Below are 21,573 nucleotides of genomic sequence, written 5' to 3'. Positions count from 1 at the left end.
GGTACGGCGTGTGGATTTTGTAAGAGGTAGAGGAATTTCAATGGGGTGTGAATTTTTTTCTAAAATTGTATGATGTTTTTGTTGAGTTATTATTACACAATACTTTTTCTGACCTTTTTGAATCTTGCCCCTGACAAATAACCCAAATTACAAAAAAAAAGACTAAAACTAACACTAAAACTAATAAAAACTAAACTAAAACGAAGCATTTTCAAAAAATAAACTAAACTAGCAAACCCACTTTAAAAGCTAATTAAAACTAAACTGAATTTGAAAACAAAAAGGCAAAACGAATTAAAAATAAAAACTAATGAAAAATGCAAAACTATAATAACCCTGGTGTGTGTGTGTGTGTGTGTGTGTGTGTGTGTGTGTGTGTGTGTGTGTGTGTATGTGTATATACCGTCTTATCACAAATCTGGTTTGAAGGGTTGGAGTCATATACTGTCATATATCCTCTAGATAATGATATTAGCAGATATAGCATCACTTTAAATGGCCCTGAGTGCTTTTGGTGTGAACCGCTCCATTGTGTTGATGTGCTGCTCACTTTAAACTGTAGAAACTGTAAAATGCTTTTTTTTTATGAATTATTTACTTAAGATCATTAATAGTATTAAAAATACTGTTTTTAATTTTCAAATTTCAAATAGTAAAAAAAATTATTATTTTTTGCTATGATACCTAAATTGGTACCGAGAACCGTGTCATTTGCCTGGTATTGGTACCGACTACTGAAATGTAGTGCCATGCCAACCCTAGCTTTTATATACCATGTACAGAAGTAGGCTTATTCAGACACAGGGTTGGTCATTTGTGAACTAAACTCATTTCCTACCAAATGCTTCACAGCTCACAATATGCAAACATTTATCAACACCTTTTTTTTTTTTTAACACTAAACTAAAACAGTTTTGTGCAAAAGCCCTCTAAAAAAACACAACCCAAGCCGACATTCAAAGTGAATCAGTTCCTTACTCAGAACTAAAAAAATAAGATAAATGAAGTCTCTTATCTGTCTGCTGCACAATCAACTTGTTACGAAACTGTTATTTTAACTGCTGTTTGATTCTCGCTTCTCTTTACCTGTTTACAGACAAATTGTGGACTTTCTCAGCAACGAGGGACACATTTTCTCCACCATTGATGAGGACCACTTCAGATCAACAGACAATGAAGCCTAATTACCTTTGTCACATCTGCCCATTTCTTATCTATGTGGTTTTCAAGGAAAACAGTGCAAAAAAAATAAAAAATATAACCATATATTTCATTTTTAATAAAAAGCATACACATTTACAAACGTAATTCTGTTCTTTACATTTCAGCATGTAATAAAGAATAAGCAGTACAAATGACATTGCCTAATTTACATTAAGGTGTACATTTGTTAAACCTTGCATTGGCACAACTTTGAGTATTTAGACACACTGAAAAGTATTTCGTATTTGTGCTGTGGAGACTCCATATCGGCTGGTACTTTGTTTGATTTCTTTGAGTTTGTTACACTTCTTGTTATGAAGACACAGTAGCTGTATTCCTTTGTTAACATGAATACAAAGTGTCCTTGTTCTAATAGAAAAGGCTTTCGTGGGGGTGGTTAATTGTGTCCTCGATAGACTCATAGTCGTGGTCAGAGTCAGAGAGTCTCTTTGCTTTTTTTTTTTGGTGGAAGGAAAGAAAAGAATAGATTAAAATCTACATTTTTTACTCCCTGGTTTTGGGTCATTGCTGTTCAAAGACGTTAAAAATCATGAAAATATCAAATATCTAAACAAACCAACCTGCATTTTGTGTCTTCGTGGGACCTTTCACGTACATATTGGCCATACTGATGCTCTCTGCTGTTGATATGCTTTTCCTAGGCAAGATTGGAGGGGGCTGGTCTGGAGTCTGGGAGTGTCACGGGGGAAAAAAAAGATTTATAAGCCTCTGAGTCAGCTTAACAAATAAGAAAAGAGGAACACGATGCTATTTTTTCCTGTTCAGTATGCATAGTTACCATACAAGACTTTATAAGGGCTAATTTATATTTTTACCATCTTAGGAGAAAAATGAATAGTTTACCCAAAAATGAAAACTCGATCATAATTTTCTCAACTTCATGTTGTTCCAAACATGCATTTTTTAATACCATTATGAATGACATGCTATAGTTCATACAATGAAAATAAGGAAACCGAATATCTCCAATGACATAAAAGTGGTCCGTAAAAGCATAAAAGCACCGTAAAAGTGGTCAATACAATTTGAATGCCTTCCCCAGCCCTATCTGAACTTTGTCTCCGTTTTTAACGGAATAGTTTAGTGAATTAATCAGTGACAAGCCCGTCGCTTGCTTTATTCCTGAATGAATGATTTCCTTTGTAGTTCTTAGAACCAGCTGCAATTAAAAATAACTAAATAAAAATTGTGTCTGTTCTCTTTTTTTCCGTCATTTCATAGTTTCTAATTAAAAATGTATTTAAAACAATCTCTTACATTAATCAATGCATTTGTAGTCGCTGTGAAAATGCACCCTTGCCCTCTGAACTGCAATAAATAGTCTGTGTAAATATATCTAAATGCCACTTCAAATGCAGCTTTTTGCTGTGAATGATTTCAGTCGACTCATGCCATGTGCCCTTAAAGGTACAAATGCCCCTGGGAATCAATTTAAGGGGGCAAATATCAGCCCCTAATGAAAAACTTAATTTCTGCCACTGAGAAAATGTAATTATTAATTGCTTTATTACATGATTCTTTGTGTAGAAATGTCTGTAATTAATTAATTACACAGAAATTGTGTAAACTGTCTATAATGCAGTGGAGATGATGCATGTTCTCAATTCTACCAAAAATGTATTCACAACATAATTTTCTGTGGATATGTATGAGTAAATAAAAACGTTATACTTTATAACTAAAGTTTCAAAAAAATAAACATAATCAGGTTTAATTATTGATATTAAAACTGAAAAGAGTTTTGAGACCACTCGAACACTGACAATACTGTATGGTGCTTTGTCATTTTTGTTGACAGCGTCCATCCCCAAACACTTTCATTGTAAAGCAAAGAGCAAGTTAATAATTCAGCAGAACTTTTGTTTTGTAATATGCATTTTTGGGTGAACTATTCCTTTAAATAGATTTCATTACTGTGCTTGTTAACTTGACCATGGAAGTATGTGAGCTATCAATTTTTCCATCTCTCATCATAAACATTAACCACGAAGGGGAATTTGGCAAATGCTTTAATAGATAATCCTGTAGTAGCTTATCTGAGAATGTAACTCAGAACAAAACCATTACTGTTTGATTCCTACATTTCTGTTTTAGTTGGGTGAATAAAGCTTTGTTCTTACATCGTCTGGCGGAGGTGGAGCCGGGGCCCGTTTACCCTTTGTCTGATGAAGCGAGAGGTCGTCCAGTTGTTTGGTCACATTGCTCTTTACATTTGGTAATACATTTTTAGGCTTGGGGGACTTCTTAGGTGGTTTTGAATTGGATGGTTTCCGCTTTGGTGGACGAGGAGGGGGTTCCTCATTTTTGCTTATGAGTTTGTGATATTCATAGTAGAATTTCTCTGTCACCTCAGTGACCGTCTCTATATGAAGTTCTGGGGGTTCATCGCTGGACCACGGCAGATTATCAGAGGTGAAACAGAGAGACATTTGTAACCAACGTACTGGCAACTCAAAACACAAATCTGGTTTATTGGATAGGCTTGCCAATACTATGGTCTCTGTGAAAGTCTCCTCAAGCTTAAGTGCTGTTAACCCCGTCAGGGGATCTTTCTCTAGGTCTTTATCCCGAGTCACCACTTTGACATCCAGGGGTAAAGAGCTCTTCATTAAATCAGTTAGCTTATACTTCTTGTTGTCTGACAGCTTTTCCACAAAGTGACCTGCCATAAACAGTGGCAGAGAGATTTCCTCACTGTCGTCTTCCTCCTCATCTTCTTCATCATCCTCGTTGTCCACTTCCATAGTCCGTTTACAAATGAGACTTTCTACTTTCTGAGCAGCTCCAGATTTATCCTTGAGTCCATCCATCCTCAACACTTCTAGCTGCTCGCCAACGCTGAGCGCAGGAATTCCCTCTTCCTCTTCCGCCTCGGAGTGCCGAGTCACGCTAACTTTCAAACCTGGAGACTGAGAGGATGCCAAGTATAGCTCGTACACTGATCCGAATTCCCGGGCCCTTCTTCTCATTCGTCCACCATACCTCTCCGAGATGAAGTAGTACTGTTTCCCCTTCTTTCCCTTTGGAGTCGAGGCTAACATCAATGTTGTCTGGCCACACTGATGCAACATGAGTTGCCTTCCACTTTGCAGTTCTTTGAACCAGCTGCTATTAAAAAACGGATCGCCTTCTGGACTATCAAGGATCTCTGCCATAGTGGGGAAGGACTCCTTTGACTGACTTGCAACTTCAGTCAGTGATAGCGGAGTTATGAACACTAAATCCTGGAAGTTTTCCGTCACGTCCTGGACATCCACTTCCAGGCTGGAGGGGAACTTGACCACGTTCTTCCTCACTAAATGTAAAAATCATTAACAATCATTTATTCCAGGACCATTTTCATGTATCAAGCCTGTATGACAGGGGTTCCCAAATCTGCTCCTGGAGGGCCAATGTCTCAGAGTTTAGATCCAACTTGCCCAAACTCACATGCCTAAATGTTTTGAGTAATCCTCAAGACCTTGCTTGGCTGGTTCAGGTGTTTTAATGAGCTAAACTTTGCAGCACAGTGGCCCTCCAGGAGGAGGATTGGACACCCCCGCTCCCTTCCACTCCTGGAGGAGTCCAGCTCAACACACCAGCCTGTAGTTTTCAGGTAAAGCCAAAGTCCTTGAGTAGTTGGCTCTAATGTGTTAGATTAGGTAGGCGATGGAAGGTGGACCTCCAGGAGCAGGATTGAGTGACAGCTGATTGCCGTTTTCCACCAACATGGTGGTTCTCATTAGGGGCGTTCGCACCGGAGGAACCTTTTCATAGTTCCTAGAACTACTGGCTGAAGTACCAGGATTTTGGCGCATCCGCACCGCAGAAACTAGGAACGGTTTTAGTTCTAATTTAGCTCCTACTTCAGAGTCGGGTCTAAACCGGCGCTATAGGATCTGCAAGTAACGCTGATTGGCCGAACGCACGCGAGACACCAGCACCCGCCATTTTTAAAAAAGCTGTGTAAACACACAGATTATAGCCTATATATTTACTCCAGAAACTAACTCTACGAACATGGAAAACAGTGATACAGTAGATGGACCTCTTAACCTTTACGACGAGGAGAAAATCCAACGCAACTTTGAGGGGACCAAGAGAAACATGATTATATGTACTTCTGCTCAGTTAGCAACATTGGATATCAACTACACGGCAAACGCTACCAACTTTTCATATACTGTCTACTTTCTATGTATAACAGTTCTATCCAATAATGTATTAGACAGGACTGTTGGACAGATCGTAAACTAATGAACACAGAGAATGCGTTCTCAGCGCCATCAAAATAAAAGTCACAACAACAATTGCGGCTTATGTTACTCCAGAGTTCCTACTAGCGGTGCGAATGCAACCAGGAAAATGTTCCTAAGGGTTAGCTCTCGGGGAACCACCCCGGTGTCTAGTTCCTAGACCTAGCCGGTGCAAAAGCCCTTATTGGTGTTGGGGTGTTGCAAACCGGCCAATGCTTCCACTAACGTGCCAATCAGTGATGTACAGGAATTGATCACATTACTACATTTATTATTATTTCATTAGACTTTATGAGTGCTTCAGTTTTGTATGAGCCTCAAAAATAATTTAATGAAATCACAAAATGCTTTTGATGCAACGTTGAAAGATATAACTAAATTAATCGCAACTCATTTTCAGTTCAGAATGCTTCATTGATTATAATCAAAGGGAGGAAAGAGGAAGTGAATGCAAGACCAATTCTTATTAACTTGAATTGGGTAATGTCAGAATCCACATTTAAAGAACATATTGCAAAATCAGCAATAACAAAATCTGACATGCACTATCCCATAAATATTTATCCTCAATTAGCAAGTAAGTCCAGCCAATGCACCTTTTTCTATGGGAACCGGAGCTTCTTAAAAGATTGGCTCTTTTTTAATAAGATAGAATTTGTGAATCCTGAATTTTCTCCCATTCATATTAATGAGTGAATTATCTTGGTAGTTATAGTATTTGTTTTAATGCAAGGAATATGGTTTGTGTAATCTAGTTATTTCTGCTTCATTCTTGCTAGTTTGAGTTGTGGCTTTTTAGAAAAAGTTTAGTGCGGATTTTCAGTCTGAGACACTTGCAGTTCCTTATTTGCGACCAGAAGGTTTTGTGGGTAAGTGCGGAGCCAATTTTTCTGCCCCACAACTACCTTTCCTGTAGTGGGAGGATGACGTATTTTTGTATGCTAAAACCTGGAAATGAGTTTGGATTTTGGCACTTCTGCTTCTATTGCCCTGAAGTCAATGAGCTTTTGGTTAAATGCCTGAAATAAGGTTTCTGGTGAACACAAGTTCAGGATGTTTTCACGTTTTATTCTATGACATAAAATGTATCAGTAATACCCCTTCCTCCGCTTTCACAGACAGGGCTTAGATTAAGCCAGTAGTAGACCTTAGTTAAATTAGGACATTCAAGTATCTTTAAAAATAAAAACATTACTGGTGTGCATCTTGAGACAAAACAATGGTGCTGATATATTTTAAGATATCTCAGTGCAAGTTGCTTTCAGTTAAACCAGCTGAAACATGCATTTAGCTTAACCCCTGTCTGTGAAACCAGGCCCTTGTGATTTTTTTTTAAAGGTTTTATTTGTCTTGAAAAATGTAGTTGCTATCAAGTGTCTAAATGGGACTACAGAGGTTGTCAGGAACATTAAAGCCATCATAATTGGACATTATAACGTAGTTGAAACAGCATTTATCATAACATGAATTTTGTTGGAATCGTAATCGGGTGCTAAAGAGAGTACCTATTAAAAGCCATTTGAACCAATGGCATCGCTTGGAGTCCTAAAGGAGACACCGGCCTACAAAAATATGTCAGAACTGCAGCACTCTGTGTTCTGGACAGTTACATATCTGGCTTTGGCACCAGCACCATGTCAGAGGAAAAAGGACTTGACAAAGATTTCAGTAACACTTTATTTTACAGTGTCTTTGTTACGTATGTACTTACCATAGTAATAACAGTAAATTTTGCATAATTACATGCAAATAGCCCTCAACCAAATCCTAATCCTACCTCTATAGTAAGTACATGTAGTTAATTATTACTCAGTACTTAAATATATAATTACACTGTAACAATGACACCTTAAATTAAAGTGTAACCAAGATTTCTAAAGTGAAGTAACACTGTTGTACTTACTATGCATAATGGCACTAATTTCGTACACCGGGCTGAACACCATCAAGGCGCCACAGTTCTTCATATTTGTGCTGCGGAAGCGTCGGTAGCTCAGCCTGGCTGACGACATGATTTCCTGTAGAGTGAAACCACGGTCACTTTCGTACTCGTAAAACTCTCCTTTGAGGGATAGAGGAAGGAGTATCTCTGCAGACGCCTTGTTCTGCCCCAGCACATGACAGCGTGCAAGTCTTTCTCCATCGTCAGTGGCCTCCACTGAAAGCAGGGTCAACTCTTTTCCTGCGGGAACCGTGAAGTTTTCTATAGTCAACTCCTCTCTGCTTGTGAAGATGAAGGAGCCACAGGCGTCCACTCCAACAGGACACAGACCCACAATTTCCTCTATTGTATTGTACGGGAGGTCCTCAGCGACGAGTCTGAACTGGCCTAGAGAGATTCACAGTGTGGGGAAAATCAATAAACTTGCCCTAACTTTTGGTTTAGAAATTAATTCCCTATAGGACAACAGCCACCTTGAGCTTAGGTTGAAGAACTAGCATCATGGCTTATTCATGGAGAGACAAGTGTGGGTATCTGTAGGTTGGAGTAATTGGCGTGCCGAAAGGTCTTACAATTGACCTATTGGTAAGCCCCTCCCCTCGAACGCAGATGAGCCAATGGCAGCTGAGTATCAGTTGCACGGGGAACGCGGACATCTTTAGGTTTCAGCGCGATAGAGAAACACTAGAAGCTCTCACCGGTTTGATGGTGTTTATGCTAAAAAAATGGTAAAACGATGTGCCTGGGGTACTTGTAACACTGATTCCAGGTATCCTGAGAGGATGGGCAATGGGATTTATTTTATTCCATTTTCTAAACCCAAACAAGACGGAGCAAAAAGTCTGCTTTGGATTAAGCTGTGAATAATTGCACATAAACCTGATTACTTAAAGGATTCAACCCCAATCCCAATGAAGACGACAACATTCATTCTCTAGTTGTCATATTCTCATTAAGTTACAATTAAAGTTAATGAGTCCATGCTAACGTACAAACCTAAATAGCTAACTGTTCTGAAGTCAGGTACAGACTGGTCTACAATTCAGTGCCTCTATATATTAAACTGGTTAAATGTAAATTAATTTAATTTGACCCTGCGGTACATGAACAGTGTTGATCCTGGATGTTGTCATCTACGACCGCAACATGAGGTTTCTCCCGTTTGCATTGAGATCTGTAAATCCTCGCTTCCAAATTAATCTTGTTACCCACCATATTTACTTTAAAATCTTCTATATATCCCTCCATGGCATATTTAAGCCCCACATGAATGCTCCTCGACCAGAGAGGTGGTCCTTCTGTGTTCATAACTGATCAAAAACATCATGTGACTTTTGTTATGGGGTTTTCACACTGACAGCTGTCATTGAACAGTAACTAAGGGGGGCGGGGCTTACCGATAGGTCAATTGCTTGAGAAATTTCCTGTTAGGGTTTAGTTTCTGTTGTTCGGCACATTACCTATTACTCCGACCTGCAGCTATCCCCCATGAATCCTGTCCCAGTTTACCTCTAATCATTTGGGCTGTTATTCACTGTAAATGCTGATGTAGCCATGTGTTACATGAAGTTATTTAAATCAACTCTAGTTTGTGTGTATTGCTGTTGTTTAGAGGCTCACCTGCATAGTCAGTAGGCAATTCATATGAAGCTCCAGTTTCAATCTCCTCACAAGATACAGACAGGAGCTGTAAGCCAATGATCTTCACCAAATCTCCAGTAGATAAACACACTTCACTTCCCGAAAGCTCATATATGGACCCTGAAAATAACACATCATCATGTCCTATTTGCATAACCATCTGCGTTCATTTTAAAAGTTTACTCCGACAACATTTGATCGCATTAAAACAAAGTCAAACATGGCGTAGGGAGTCAGACCATTTTTTATTACATTGAATTCTGTGGTATTGATTATATTTTATTTTTGAAGGCCTATTTATTTAATTTGTACTTCACTCAAATATATTCTCTTTATTTAAAGCAGTGGATTTCAACTTTTGCAACCCAAACATCTGTTGCAGCAGGGGAAAACAATCATCTTTTAAAAGTGAAGAGAAAACACTCATTTCTTGTTGTTGATGTCAAAGGCGTCTAATCAATCTCAATATTTTAGTGCAAATATATCTGTCACTTTAGAAGCCTAACAGGCAGATGCCAACCTGGACGGGTCGTGAGACATGCCCTCATTCTCAAAACCAAGATTTTAATTTGAATACATTTCTGTTTGGGAATTTAAGGATATTTTTATTTTTGTATAGCAAACTTCTTTTGATTTTATCATTTGACCTAAAATCTGACAAACAGAAAACTGCTGACAACCACTGATTTAATGCATGATTTTTGCAGTCATGACTCATGAGCAATCTTCAGTTGATTTGAGTTCCCCCTTTATATAAACAGTCGTTATAGGTTATTGTTTTTTGATACAATGCAGACAATACTAAACCAGATTCAGTCACATATTTACTTGTAGTTGAAGGGCACAACGTAAACCACTTTGATGGGGAAAAAAAGTGTCATGTCCTGTTTGTGGTCGAAGGGACCTCACAGCCATTTTAATAAAACCAAAACACACTTTAGTGTGAAGTGTGAACATAAAATGTAATTTGATGGCACGCCTGGCAAATGTCAAATCACTTCTGTTTGAGATAAAACATGCTGTGAATTCATGTTTTCACGTGCAATGGGACCAAAACTTAAAAACAATAAAATCAATTCCAAAGATAACATTATTGTTCCTTATTTTTTACAAAAGGATGATGGTAAAAAATATACAAAACTGGAATAATTAACAATTACAATGCAAAATACATTTACTGACATGGAAACCCTTGACAAAACTCTGAACGAAGAACCGTAGGATTTAGTACATTGCTTGTTTATTTTTTCCCCTTTGAAAAAGTGTCATCCAGAATATGCAGAGAGGATAAAAGCATGAAACGTACCCTGGAAATAAACCCCAGAGCAGACCTGTAGGATGCGGGGCAGAGACTGCTGATCCAGACAGTTGATGAAGACTCGCAAGGACTGGAGGTCTCCCATCTCTCACGGCAGACAGTCACACACTGCGCTGATCTGCAGTTTCACACACTGACACTATAGTCAAGAGAGGAAGTATCAAAAGTGACTCACCCAGAAACCACAAACATCATAGTGAACTGCATACATCCTTTTTATTTTAATATTTTTTATTTAATGTTTTATTTAAATAGATTTCGATTTAATGTATTTTATTATGCTTGTATACTTTGTTTCAACATATAATAACTGCGTTAACAATAAATGTGTATGCGGTTTCAGTTGTGTGACCACAATTGTTGTCATCCTGTCTTTACAACAATCCTTTTATGGCGAAGGCTTAGCTCATGAATATTAATTGAGTAATGCTGATTTTGATTGGTTAACCTCCCTAAAAGGGCGTTCACACCATAGAGATGAATATGTAGATTCAAAATCCGACCACTCCAGGCACGTCAGTGTGTCCGCCATCTTGCAACGGTCAGCATGTGGTCAATAATCAATAATCCCACAATACTGCAGTTTATGGTTGTAACTTCTGGTAGATTTAAATTTCCAAAGAAACATTGGCTTGTGTTTTTATATGTATTAACTCAATAGTACAGTTTTTTCATGTTGTGTTAGCTGACTCCTTCATCTTGTTGTTTTGTGTTAGTTTACTAAAATCATCTGCTGAAGTCTATTGCAGATATTGATATCCACACATGCGTCTAACTACGGTTGCAGACTCTCTAGACTAGAGTGTCACGGTGTGGTGAGAAATCGAGTCCCCCAAGTAATCGGGTCTCCTTTAGGACCCCGAGTGATCCCATTGGTTTAACTGACTTTAAATGGGTAATATTTTTAACACCTGATTAAAATTCCTGCAAAATTACGTTATGATTTATAGCGTTTAAAATGCGTTATAATGGCCATTAATGTCTTTTATATTACATAGTTCATATAGTAGTATATAGCCTAACTGAAGCTATAGGTTGTGAAATCAAGCATTTCTCGTTCTTACAGTTTTTTTAAAAGTTTTTTATTTTATTTTTAGCTAGCTTATGAACTAGCATAGTAGAATACATCTACCCGATTAGCTTGCTAGCTTAGCTTATATTATATTAGGTATGTTTTTTGCTTCCAATATAGTTCCCAATTGCATGTTTCAAATGATGTTTGTGTTGACAATTAATATTATAGTAGCCTATTGTTATATACTATACCACATTACTATTATTGTGCAAAATTTTTTTATTAAATTACTTTTATAGAACATAGTATGTTGCAACAATCCTTATCCTTATAAAAAAATATATACATTGTTAAGGCATGGTTGTGTTTGTTTTATTATGCAATACATAGGCATTCATTATTATATTTCAAGCATGTTGTTTGTGCATTTAATGCAATAAACCACATACAATAGTTAAATAGGTAATAATTAGTCAAGACATCGCGATAACTTTTGATCAGGCATTACCGCCTGGGTCCTATTGGAGATTTCTTATGACAACAGACCGGTGTTTTGACCGTTGCAATATGGCGGACGGCTTACGATAGCGGCCCATAATGAGGCATCTATGTACACATCTATGGTTCACGCACGTTCAGCCTTTCACCACAGAGGGATTCGTTAATTCGCCATTTGACCTGACGCCCACTTTACTCACGTATGCTTTTAAGCCAATCAGTCACGACTACTGAGAGAAATTCGCGTTACGTTGTTAATATTCATGAGCCGGAAGACGTGCCGTTTTAGCAGCTTACCCAGGATGCTCGGCGTGTCGATAGCAAAGCATTGAAGAATGTGTGACAATGGCAACAAATACTACAGAGATGAATACAAATTTCGACTGTCCTTCATGGTAAAACAACAACAACAAAACACTGCAGTACATGCTAGGTTTAGTGCATGAAAAAGGCTTATTCTTACCCAGCATTAAAACAACAATCTTACACCGAACTGTTAGCTCTTGCTCTTTAGCAGATGTATACCGTCACACTAATGGAACTGAAACTTGTTTTACAAAGAGCATTATTTGTGGAGAAGAGTAATTGATCAAACTAGGGTACATCCCAGAAGCCAAATGCGTTATTTATGATCATAATCTACTCAGTGGATGATTTGTGGAGTGAGATGAGCTCATGAGTTTTGCATTTCAGGGCAGGAAAGCCTCCAGCAGGGCTGCATTTGGACGTGGTGAAAGGAGACAAACTTGTTGAGGTATTGCATTGAGTTTTAAGGATATTGGTGTGGAAGTGGACTTGTTAATAAGAACTTAACCATCACATATTTTGTAAATCGACCTTGTGTCGCTCCAAATCTGTATGCTGTTATATGGAAGAAATTTTTGTTTAAAGATTCTTGATGTGAGTCTTTTCCATGCAAAGTTAAAAGTGACCACACCTCCAAAAATTACAAACATAAGCTATATATATATATATATATATATATATATATATATATATATACAGTGTACATTTCCAAACATTCCTTTTGCCATTAATTGTAATAATCCAGTGAGATTTTTGAAGAAACTGCAGCAACGTCTCCAAGACTATGTGTAAGTGTACCTGGACAAAAGCTGTTTAAAAAAAAAAAAAAAAAAAAAAAATATATATATATATATATATATATTACATTATTTTAGAAGCATCCTTTCTTTACAGTGTTTTTACACAAGTGCCTAAAACTTCCCTGTACTGCAGATTTGCAGGTCGATTTCTTTAAACGTCTTGGAGACGTTCCCGCAGTTCTTCTGGATTTAGTTTGTCTCAGTTTTTTCTGTTTCTCCATGTAATCGCAGACGGACTCGATGATGGTGAGATCAGATCATACCGGCTGTTGTCAGACTCTGTGCATACAAAAATCTCACTGGATTATTACAATTAATGGCAAAATTAATGTTTGAAAATGTAAACTGATATTTCCTACTGACACACTGCAGCAAAATATATAAATAACTGACTTAAAACCATTTTTGTGGGGTGAAAATACTAACGTGCCTAAGACTTTTGCACAGTACTGTGTGTGTGTGTGTGTATATATATATATATATATATATATATATATATATATATATATATATAGGCCATATGACATGTATATAACCATAACATAACAGCATATGGTTTTATTTAATTATTTGGGTAAACCATACCTTTTTATAATAAATAAAATGCACCAGATACTGACCTGACCGCCTGCAGCTCAGTTGAGTTTTTGATTTTTCCCATACTGATGCGTGCATGATGGTGGCTGTCAGGTCCCAAACCGGTGCTAGAGAAACACAAGACCCTGAGATTTAAGCTCTGAGAGAGGAGTCACTCCTCAGGTGTTATAACTCCAGGGCACATTAGCACATGCTGCGTGTACTTGTGTAGAGCTGGGTCGTATGACAAAATACTGTGGTGCTATGAGTAATTTTATATCATGAACACTGAATATATCGCAATATAGAGGTTTACATACAGTGCCATTCAAAGTGGAATCTGAGAACATTCAAGCCAAGTCACTAAAAGTTAACTAATAGAAATCAGTTAAAATACTTCCCCAGTTGATTAATCAGAGTACATTAAGTACACAAGTTTCCTGAAATGTTATGTTTAAATATGAGGCAAAATGCCCTAGTATACATTTACAGCAACAAAGTCTGAATATAAAGCCAGGTTGAAATATTTGCTTAATTTTTTTTGACACATTAAAAGTTTTGGATATCTCTCTTTATCATGCCATGCATAAGAAAATACTGTCAACTGAAAACAAAACAAAACAAAAAAACAGTTTTATAGAAATAAAACAAAAAATTTGGTTGAAGTAAGTTATGCTGAAGTGGACATTTTGAGAAAACCGCCCTAAAAAGATATGTTATTATAATTTAAATCTACAGACACAAACACATGTTTTGGAAGCAAGATAACCCAAAATGTACCAGTGCTTGACACTTTTTTTTCTTTTTTCTTTTTTGTCTTGCCTTAATTTCTGATATTCAAAATCAAATTTAAAGTTGCAGGATTTTGAGAAACATTATGAAATATTTCAGATTCTGCACCACTTCTGTAGCAAATCAATAAAAAAAAATGCAACAATACAAGTTTGTTTTCACTAGGCCATTATTTTTCCATTATATATGAGTTATTTCACTTTTCTTGGAACTTGGACACAATCCAGAAGAGATCAGGTTATTAAATGGTCAACTCATTTCTACAGTCTTTCTGCCCAATTATATCTGATTGTTTGTGTTGACGAAGTAGTTTTGAGCTCACAAAATAAATCTGAATGCAAGACGACTGAAGCGCTCTCTCTGCAGAAACTGATCATTGATGAAAAGAAGTATTATTTGTTTGGGAGGAACCCAGACATCTGTGACTTCACCATCGACCACCAGTCGTGCTCTCGCGTGCATGCGGCCCTCGTCTACCACAGGCATTTGAAACGGGTGTTTCTCATCGACCTCAACAGCAGTAAGTGCACCTAGACCAATGAAGAAACATTTATCAGTCAGATTAACGGTATTCAAGACTCTAAACAAGCGTGTGTGTTGATGTCATGTAGCTCATGGTACGTTCCTGGGACACATTCGCCTGGAGCCCCACAAGCCCCAGCAGGTTCCCATCGACTCAACTATGTCGTTTGGCGCGTCCACGCGCGTCTACACCATTCAGGAGAAACCTCAGAGTCAGCCGGGCTCTGGCGTCGGGGAAAGTAAAACTGGTGATGACGAGGAGCTGAAGGGACTTCTGGGACTTCCAGAGGAAGAAACTGAACTGGAGGTAATACCCCTGTAAAATTCCTACTTATTCTTTACTCTTATTCTATATATGATAAATTCATAAAAACTGAATCGCACAAGTATGGGGGTCTATAGTTAAAGACTATTTTCCGTGTCCAGTTTTCAAATTTTCAATTTTCACTACCAATAGCAATAGCAGTCAAATTTGACATTTATCGCTACAACAACCTCCTCTACATCAGAGAAATGTTTCCATCACATATCGCTATATATACTGACGGATCAAAATCTGAGGACCATGTTTCATTTGCATTTGTAATCAACCTTCAAAAAAGAGGGTTATCCATCCCTAAACAACTCAATTTCTACAGCAGAAGCAAATGCTATCATTTCGGCATTGGTCTATATAAAGACTATCCAACAGAGTAATTTTCTTATAATTACAGATTCGAAGTCATGTCTCCAAGCAATGTCATCCCTTAAAGGGATACTCCACTTTAAAATGAAAATTCTGTCATCATACACTCACCCTCATCTTGTTTTAATCCTTTATGAATTTATTTCTTCTGCTGAACAATAAGGAAGATATTTAGAAGAATATCAGTAACCAGACAGTTTCTGGTCTCATTGACTTCCATAGTATTTTTTTTTTCCTACTATGGAAGTCAATGAGACCAGAAACTGTCTGGTTACTGACATTATTCTAAATATCATCTTTTCTGTTCAGCAGAAGAAAGAAATTCATACAGATTTGAAACAACATGAGGGTGAGTGTATGATGACAAAATATTCATTTTAAAGTGGAGTATCCCTTTAAAAATGATCCCCCAGCACTTGTAATATTTCTTTATAAACAGCTTGGTTTCAAGCAAGCTTTATATACTGGTTTGTCAATTTAATATCTGGTTTTGTTGGGTTAAGACACCGTGGAATCACAGGAAAATGAGAAAGCAGACTCTGACGCAAAAGAGGCATTATCAGCAGACGTCAACATTTACACAGTACCTCCTATGGATCGAAAATCAATAATTCACTTCTATATTTATAACAAATGGCAAACAGAGTGGGATTTATATACTAGTATGAACAAACTTATATACTATGAAGATGAAATCAGCCCCAATGTTGGAAGAAGTTTTTATCAAATCTCAAACCGATGGGACCACATAGTTTATACCTGTTACAGAATGGTTTTTAATACCAGGAGAAGATCCACCAAAATGTTCTTTCTGTCGAAACTCTTTATCATTGAAGCATGATTATTAGATTGTGCTGGTTTTAACCCTGTGAGAAACCTTTTTTTTATTCAGTTAACCCTTTTGAAGAAATTTGTAACAAAGTTAATCCAAAATATAGTTTTAGAGTTTTTATCAAAAATAAATCGTAAACGCCTGATATAGTTTTACCATACATTTTTCTCGCCATGAAAATAGCCACAGCAACTGGCATGGCGTTAGAAACACAAACTAACTTATCGTTACCAATTTCGGTTCTAGTCAGCGATTTCTTTTAAATGTCAAATGTACTTTTTAGGTTTTATCATATTTTGTTTGCCTTCCTCCACCTCTGCGATGCTCTTCCACGAAGACGGTTGAGTTCACGACCTCTTGTGTGTTGTCTTTTTTTCCTGACAAAAACTGAATTTGGTCATTTTTATTTAACCATTTTAGTCTTGTCTTTTTCCGTGAACGATATTGCATGTTGATAGTCACAGTTATCGTTTATTGATGTTGGCGTCTTGTCATCATCATCTCGTCTTAGTCATGGAAAAAAGGTCGTTGACGAATATTTTTTATTCATAGATTTCATTAACAAAATGAACACTAATCTGGACCATAGAACAGATCCAAAACTGTTGGAACCATTTAATTAAACTATTTGAAAATAAAAAATTTAATTTGAATGAGTTAATTATTAATAATTATAAGTAAATAAACATTAAAGGAATAGTTCACTCATAAATGAAGATTTCCTGATAATATTTACTATGACTTTCTCTCCTCAGCCGAAGATAAATACAAATTTGGGATTTTTCTCCATCTAATGCAAGTGAACTGCTCACCTCAGACCATTTATGACCATCCAAAACGATGAGACGTTTTCAAAAAAAAAACAAAAAAAAAAAGTATATTCTTTAAACTACAAATGTTCGCTTTCATCCACCTCTGCGATGCTCATCCACAAAGACGGTTGAGTTCACGACCTCTTGTGTGACGTGTGCTTGTTGGGAAGGTCATGTTTAATGTTGGTGGCAAGAAATGCCCCATTGTTTACAAGAGGAGTGTGTCGAGAGCCCTTCACACTGCAAAACAGTCCAAAACAACTGTCGAGAAGAAAATGGCATGAAGTCTTCGAGTAATTTTAGATGATGTAAAAGTTGACATGTCTTGTTTTGCATTTGCATTTTTGCAAAACTTTATCTACTTTGGCTTTTTCTCTCTCCTTTGCTAAGGTTATCACTGTCAGTTAGGGCTTGATTGTGGCTGAAGTCATGATCACCGTTATTTAACACGTTTAGGCATGGGCGATATGACCAAAATCTTACATCATGATACATTCACAATAGCAATTTATATAATCAGGTATCTAGATGATTTCCTTTGATATCAAGATTTAATATACTAGTAAAAATTCACAAGTATTTAGCTGTTTTCAGGCTTTTGACTAAACGTGCATATTTTGCAGTGACCCATACATAGCATATATTGCAGTTAATGAACTGCTATATTTATTTATATATTTTTTAATGAATTTTGCCTCTTTTGGCAGAACCTGACTGAGTTCAACACCGCTCATAACAAGCGCATCTCCACCCTCACCATAGAAGAGGGAAACCTAGATATTCAGAGGCCCAAGAGGAAGAGGAAGAACTCCAGAGTGACCTTCAATGAAGAGGATGAGGTCATTAACCCAGGTAGAGTAAGCCGCTATAAAGAAAACCTGAGCCTCAATCCACTACTGAGCCACTTAGGACTTGATGCTTAAGTAAGGGATAATTGACTCCGTGCCGTTGAATTATTAGAAAAATAATGCACACCCGAGGTGGTAATGCGGTCACGACGGTTACACCTCGGGTGTTCATTATTTTTCTAATAATTCAATGGCACGGAGTCAATTATTCCACTCAGGGACGTGCACAGGGGGGTTGCTCAGGTTGCCCGGGCAACTGCCCATATGCCCTTCTCGACTCACGTTGCCCTTCCGAGAAAAAAATAAATAAAAAATAGTTCAATGGATGCAGAATTTCACGTAGGCCTAGATAAAAAAAATATATATATATAAAAAAATCGCAAAGCCTCATTCACTTCCATTCGGGCAACGAAAGTGAAAGTCAGTAGGGGAAGGGCAAACTCTGTTTACGTGGCTGCAGCGCTGCACGCGACCGGTGTAGCAGTCGATTCTGTTCCCTACCGGAATTCCTGTTCCCTTTACGCAATCACACTACAAATCAAGGCTTTTTTCAGGTCGTCAGCGCAACTGCCCCTCAAAATTCCTGTGCACGTCCCTGATTCCACTTATACTTCGGTTACTACACCTCGAAACATTGTATTTCAAGACGTTTGTCAAATCCCAACGCATCTAACCCCAAGCCTCCGTTGCTAATTCCTAAATGTAATTTTAGATCTAGTAACGGAGGTTTGAGCCACTGATAGCAGACTTAGTAATGAGAGAGAGAGAGATTGCAATGAGACAGAAAAGCATGTGCGTCAATATTATTTTATTTTTTAATTAATTCGTTAAATCTTTGTTTGTCTATTATTGACAGTAGTCTAGCCAAATAAATGAAACAAAGCCCTTTTAACAAGTAGGCCTATCAATATTTATTTATTTATATATTCAGTTTAATTTTCTATTGATTATAGATAGGACTTATATTTATTAAAATTAAACTGCACGTTTCCATTGATTGTGAAGTTAGATATCGAAAATGGCAGATCAAGTGCAATTGTCTGTCATTGTTACGAATTGTATCCTATCTTCCGTTTTTACAGTTATCTACGCGAAGTGATATGGCGCTGTAATGCGGTTCAAGACCTGCCTAGAACTACCTTTGCCATGCGTTTCCCTGAAAATAATTACACACCTTAGAACGTTCGTCAACCAATCAGATTCAAGCATTCAACAGCCCTGTAGTATAACTTCAACTATTCACTATTCAAACATATGAGGGAGATAAAATATGCACTCTGACAACCATCTACAACATTACTATATAAACACCAAGACGTAAGCGCTGGCACAATTCATCAACAGCAATAAGCAATCACTTTGCATAAATGCATGGTATTCATTGATTGTGAACTGCAAACCAGTAGAACACACTCATATTCATTTAATTAAATCATCGGCTGTTGAAGTTTAGTAAATACCTTCATCCGTATTGCGACTACTTCCATTCCGTCCACAAATTTAAGACCTCTTAAAATGATAATTAAGACTTTTCTCATACCATTTAAGACATTTATTGATCTTAAATTTGATAAAACTGAACTCCAGACCTGCAGGTGTCCGAAGTGCCCCTTTTTTTGATGGAGAGGAAAATCATCACAAAAATGACACAAATATTGGTTTGTTCGTCATACAAAGCTGTCGTTTGATTTCAGAAGACTTGGGGTATAGCATCCCTCACTACTTTTGTGAAGCTTTCATACTACCTTTTTTAACAGTGTGTGTGTTTTTCACTCTTTTAGAGGACATCGACCCCTCTGTTGGGCGTTTCAGAAACATGGTCTCAACAGCTGTGGTTCCTATTAAGGTAACATATTCATATCTCGAGTTGTTCAGCCAAATGCTAAAAGGGAGTGTGATTTACATAAACGTCTATGTTGGTTTACTCAACAGAGGAAGAAAATGGGCGGTAGTAATGCGCTGGGAATCGAGGAAAGCGTAACGCGACACATGCACGCGTTCCCCTTACAAGGTGGACTCTACAGAGACCTTCCTCCGGCCAGTCATGAAGCTCAATCCACAGGAGCTCCCAGCGGAGCCGCCATCCTGGGAGGCCTGCCGTTACCCCAGCCGAACCCTGCCCCGGACGTAGACCTGGCCCACGAGGCCCCGCCACCCCCGCTCAAGCTCAACCCCACACCTTTAACCGGCCCGTACGTGTCCGAGCTGCTCAACGAACCCCGCAAGAAGAAGTACGCTAAAGAAGCCTGGCCTGGCAAGAAGCCCACTCCGTCTCTGCTTATTTAGTAATGTAGGAAGTGTCGGACTCTTCTGTCCACATGAACTGTATCTCGAAGAAGCTTCGAGTTCTACTGGACTACAAGAATCTGCTTTAATGCAAGAAATTCATATGGACGTTTTAAAGGAATGATTTTCCCAAAAATGAACATTTGACTTGCACGTCATTCCAGATTGGTATCATATTCTGAATTTGATGACAAAAGGCAGAATGTCTTCTTTTGCTCAATTCACATTTCACTCTGTTCCTCACAGTAGATAATCTGATCTTGGCCTTATAAATCATCCGTTTTTGTTTTATGTAAAACAGCTGTTTGGATATTGTGCTTTAGAACTTTTGTGCTTTACAGAAAAACAACAACAACAACAGGGTTCGCAGTGACGTGAGGGCGAGTACATGACAGTTTTCATTTTTGTTTGAACTTGAAAAGCCAGCATAATGAACATAATGAAAAGGAAACAAAAGTACATCACTTGACCCAAATAGCAAAATGTGTCATAATTAGCTTGAGATTCACGAGGGTTTATCTTTTATAGTGTACTCTCTTTTTTTTATATTACTATTTATGTAAAATGTTTACAAGCACAGGCTTTTTATGTACACATTTTGAAACTGTTAGCTGTTTGGCCGAAACACTTCCATTAGCATCATTAATTCAGATGGGATAGATCTTCCACAAACCTGTAGAACGCTTTAAAACTGGTGAAAATCGGCATTACTGTAACACTTTACCTTTTGTGATAATTTCTTTGACCTTCCTCAGCTGTTCCACGCTGTTTTATTCCCCTTAATACACAAGCAGAGTGAAGTGTTTAGATGATGGTAACGTTGTTCATCAGGTGTTTCCCTCCAGACTGTCTTCACTGTTGAAGAAAGATAAAATATGATGTTTTATACTCTTATGTTCTGTTTGGTACATTTGTTTGTACATATCACTCACAATAAAACCTTGTGTATTTTTTATATATTTAAACTTTGTAATTACCAATTTCAGACTCTCTTTTTTTGGTGGTGGTTGTATTTTTGCTAATAGAGATGCATGCTATAAGAATTCCTAGCAATCCATTATGACAGGTGCTGAAGAACAAAAACAAACAAACATTGCATTTAAAGCATAATTATAATTGTAAATGGCATGAAACAATTCTGGAAGAATTTTTTCACATTCATTTTTCACCAGGAATTTGAAAATGAAAGATAAAAGAAGTTACACTGACTTGATCTGAAAGCTTTATATAATATATTTCTA

The 21,573-nt window shown here is 37.4% G+C and overlaps 3 protein-coding genes across 3 annotated transcripts in view; 2 read left to right on the top strand and 1 right to left on the bottom strand.

Moving 5' to 3' along the window:
• rpa2 (replication protein A2) overlaps positions 1 to 1,400 on the top strand; it is a 35,168-nt gene extending 33,768 nt beyond the window's left edge. The window contains exon 9 of the mRNA XM_084385849.1: positions 1,097 to 1,400. Within this exon, the coding sequence (XP_084241975.1) occupies positions 1,097 to 1,184 (88 nt within the window). The 3' untranslated portion in view covers positions 1,185 to 1,400. The remainder of the gene's footprint in view (positions 1 to 1,096) is intronic.
• themis2 (thymocyte selection associated family member 2) lies at positions 1,250 to 10,503 on the bottom strand. Its single transcript, XM_084385842.1, has 6 exons — positions 10,349 to 10,503; positions 9,022 to 9,162; positions 7,363 to 7,788; positions 3,345 to 4,519; positions 1,785 to 1,893; positions 1,250 to 1,655 (listed from the first exon to the last, which is right to left on the bottom strand). Exons 1-6 carry the CDS (start codon positions 10,443 to 10,445, stop codon positions 1,573 to 1,575), a joined length of 2,031 nt encoding a protein of 676 aa, XP_084241968.1. The 5' UTR covers positions 10,446 to 10,503; the 3' UTR covers positions 1,250 to 1,572.
• A 1,604-nt stretch (positions 10,504 to 12,107) lies between these two features.
• ppp1r8b (protein phosphatase 1, regulatory subunit 8b) lies at positions 12,108 to 21,305 on the top strand. The gene is made up of 7 exons (XM_084385534.1): positions 12,108 to 12,268; positions 12,567 to 12,627; positions 14,714 to 14,867; positions 14,959 to 15,176; positions 17,906 to 18,050; positions 19,828 to 19,892; positions 19,979 to 21,305. Exons 1-7 carry the CDS (start codon positions 12,219 to 12,221, stop codon positions 20,330 to 20,332), a joined length of 1,047 nt encoding a protein of 348 aa, XP_084241660.1. The 5' UTR covers positions 12,108 to 12,218; the 3' UTR covers positions 20,333 to 21,305.
• The last annotated feature ends 268 nt before the right edge of the window (positions 21,306 to 21,573 follow it).

The sequence above is a fragment of the Rutilus rutilus genome (genome assembly GCF_951802725.1).
Source record: "Rutilus rutilus genome assembly, chromosome: 17".
Lineage (NCBI taxonomy): Eukaryota > Metazoa > Chordata > Actinopteri > Cypriniformes > Leuciscidae > Rutilus > Rutilus rutilus.
Note: the sequence above shows the minus strand (reverse complement) of the source record. Positions and strands in the feature narration are given on the sequence as shown.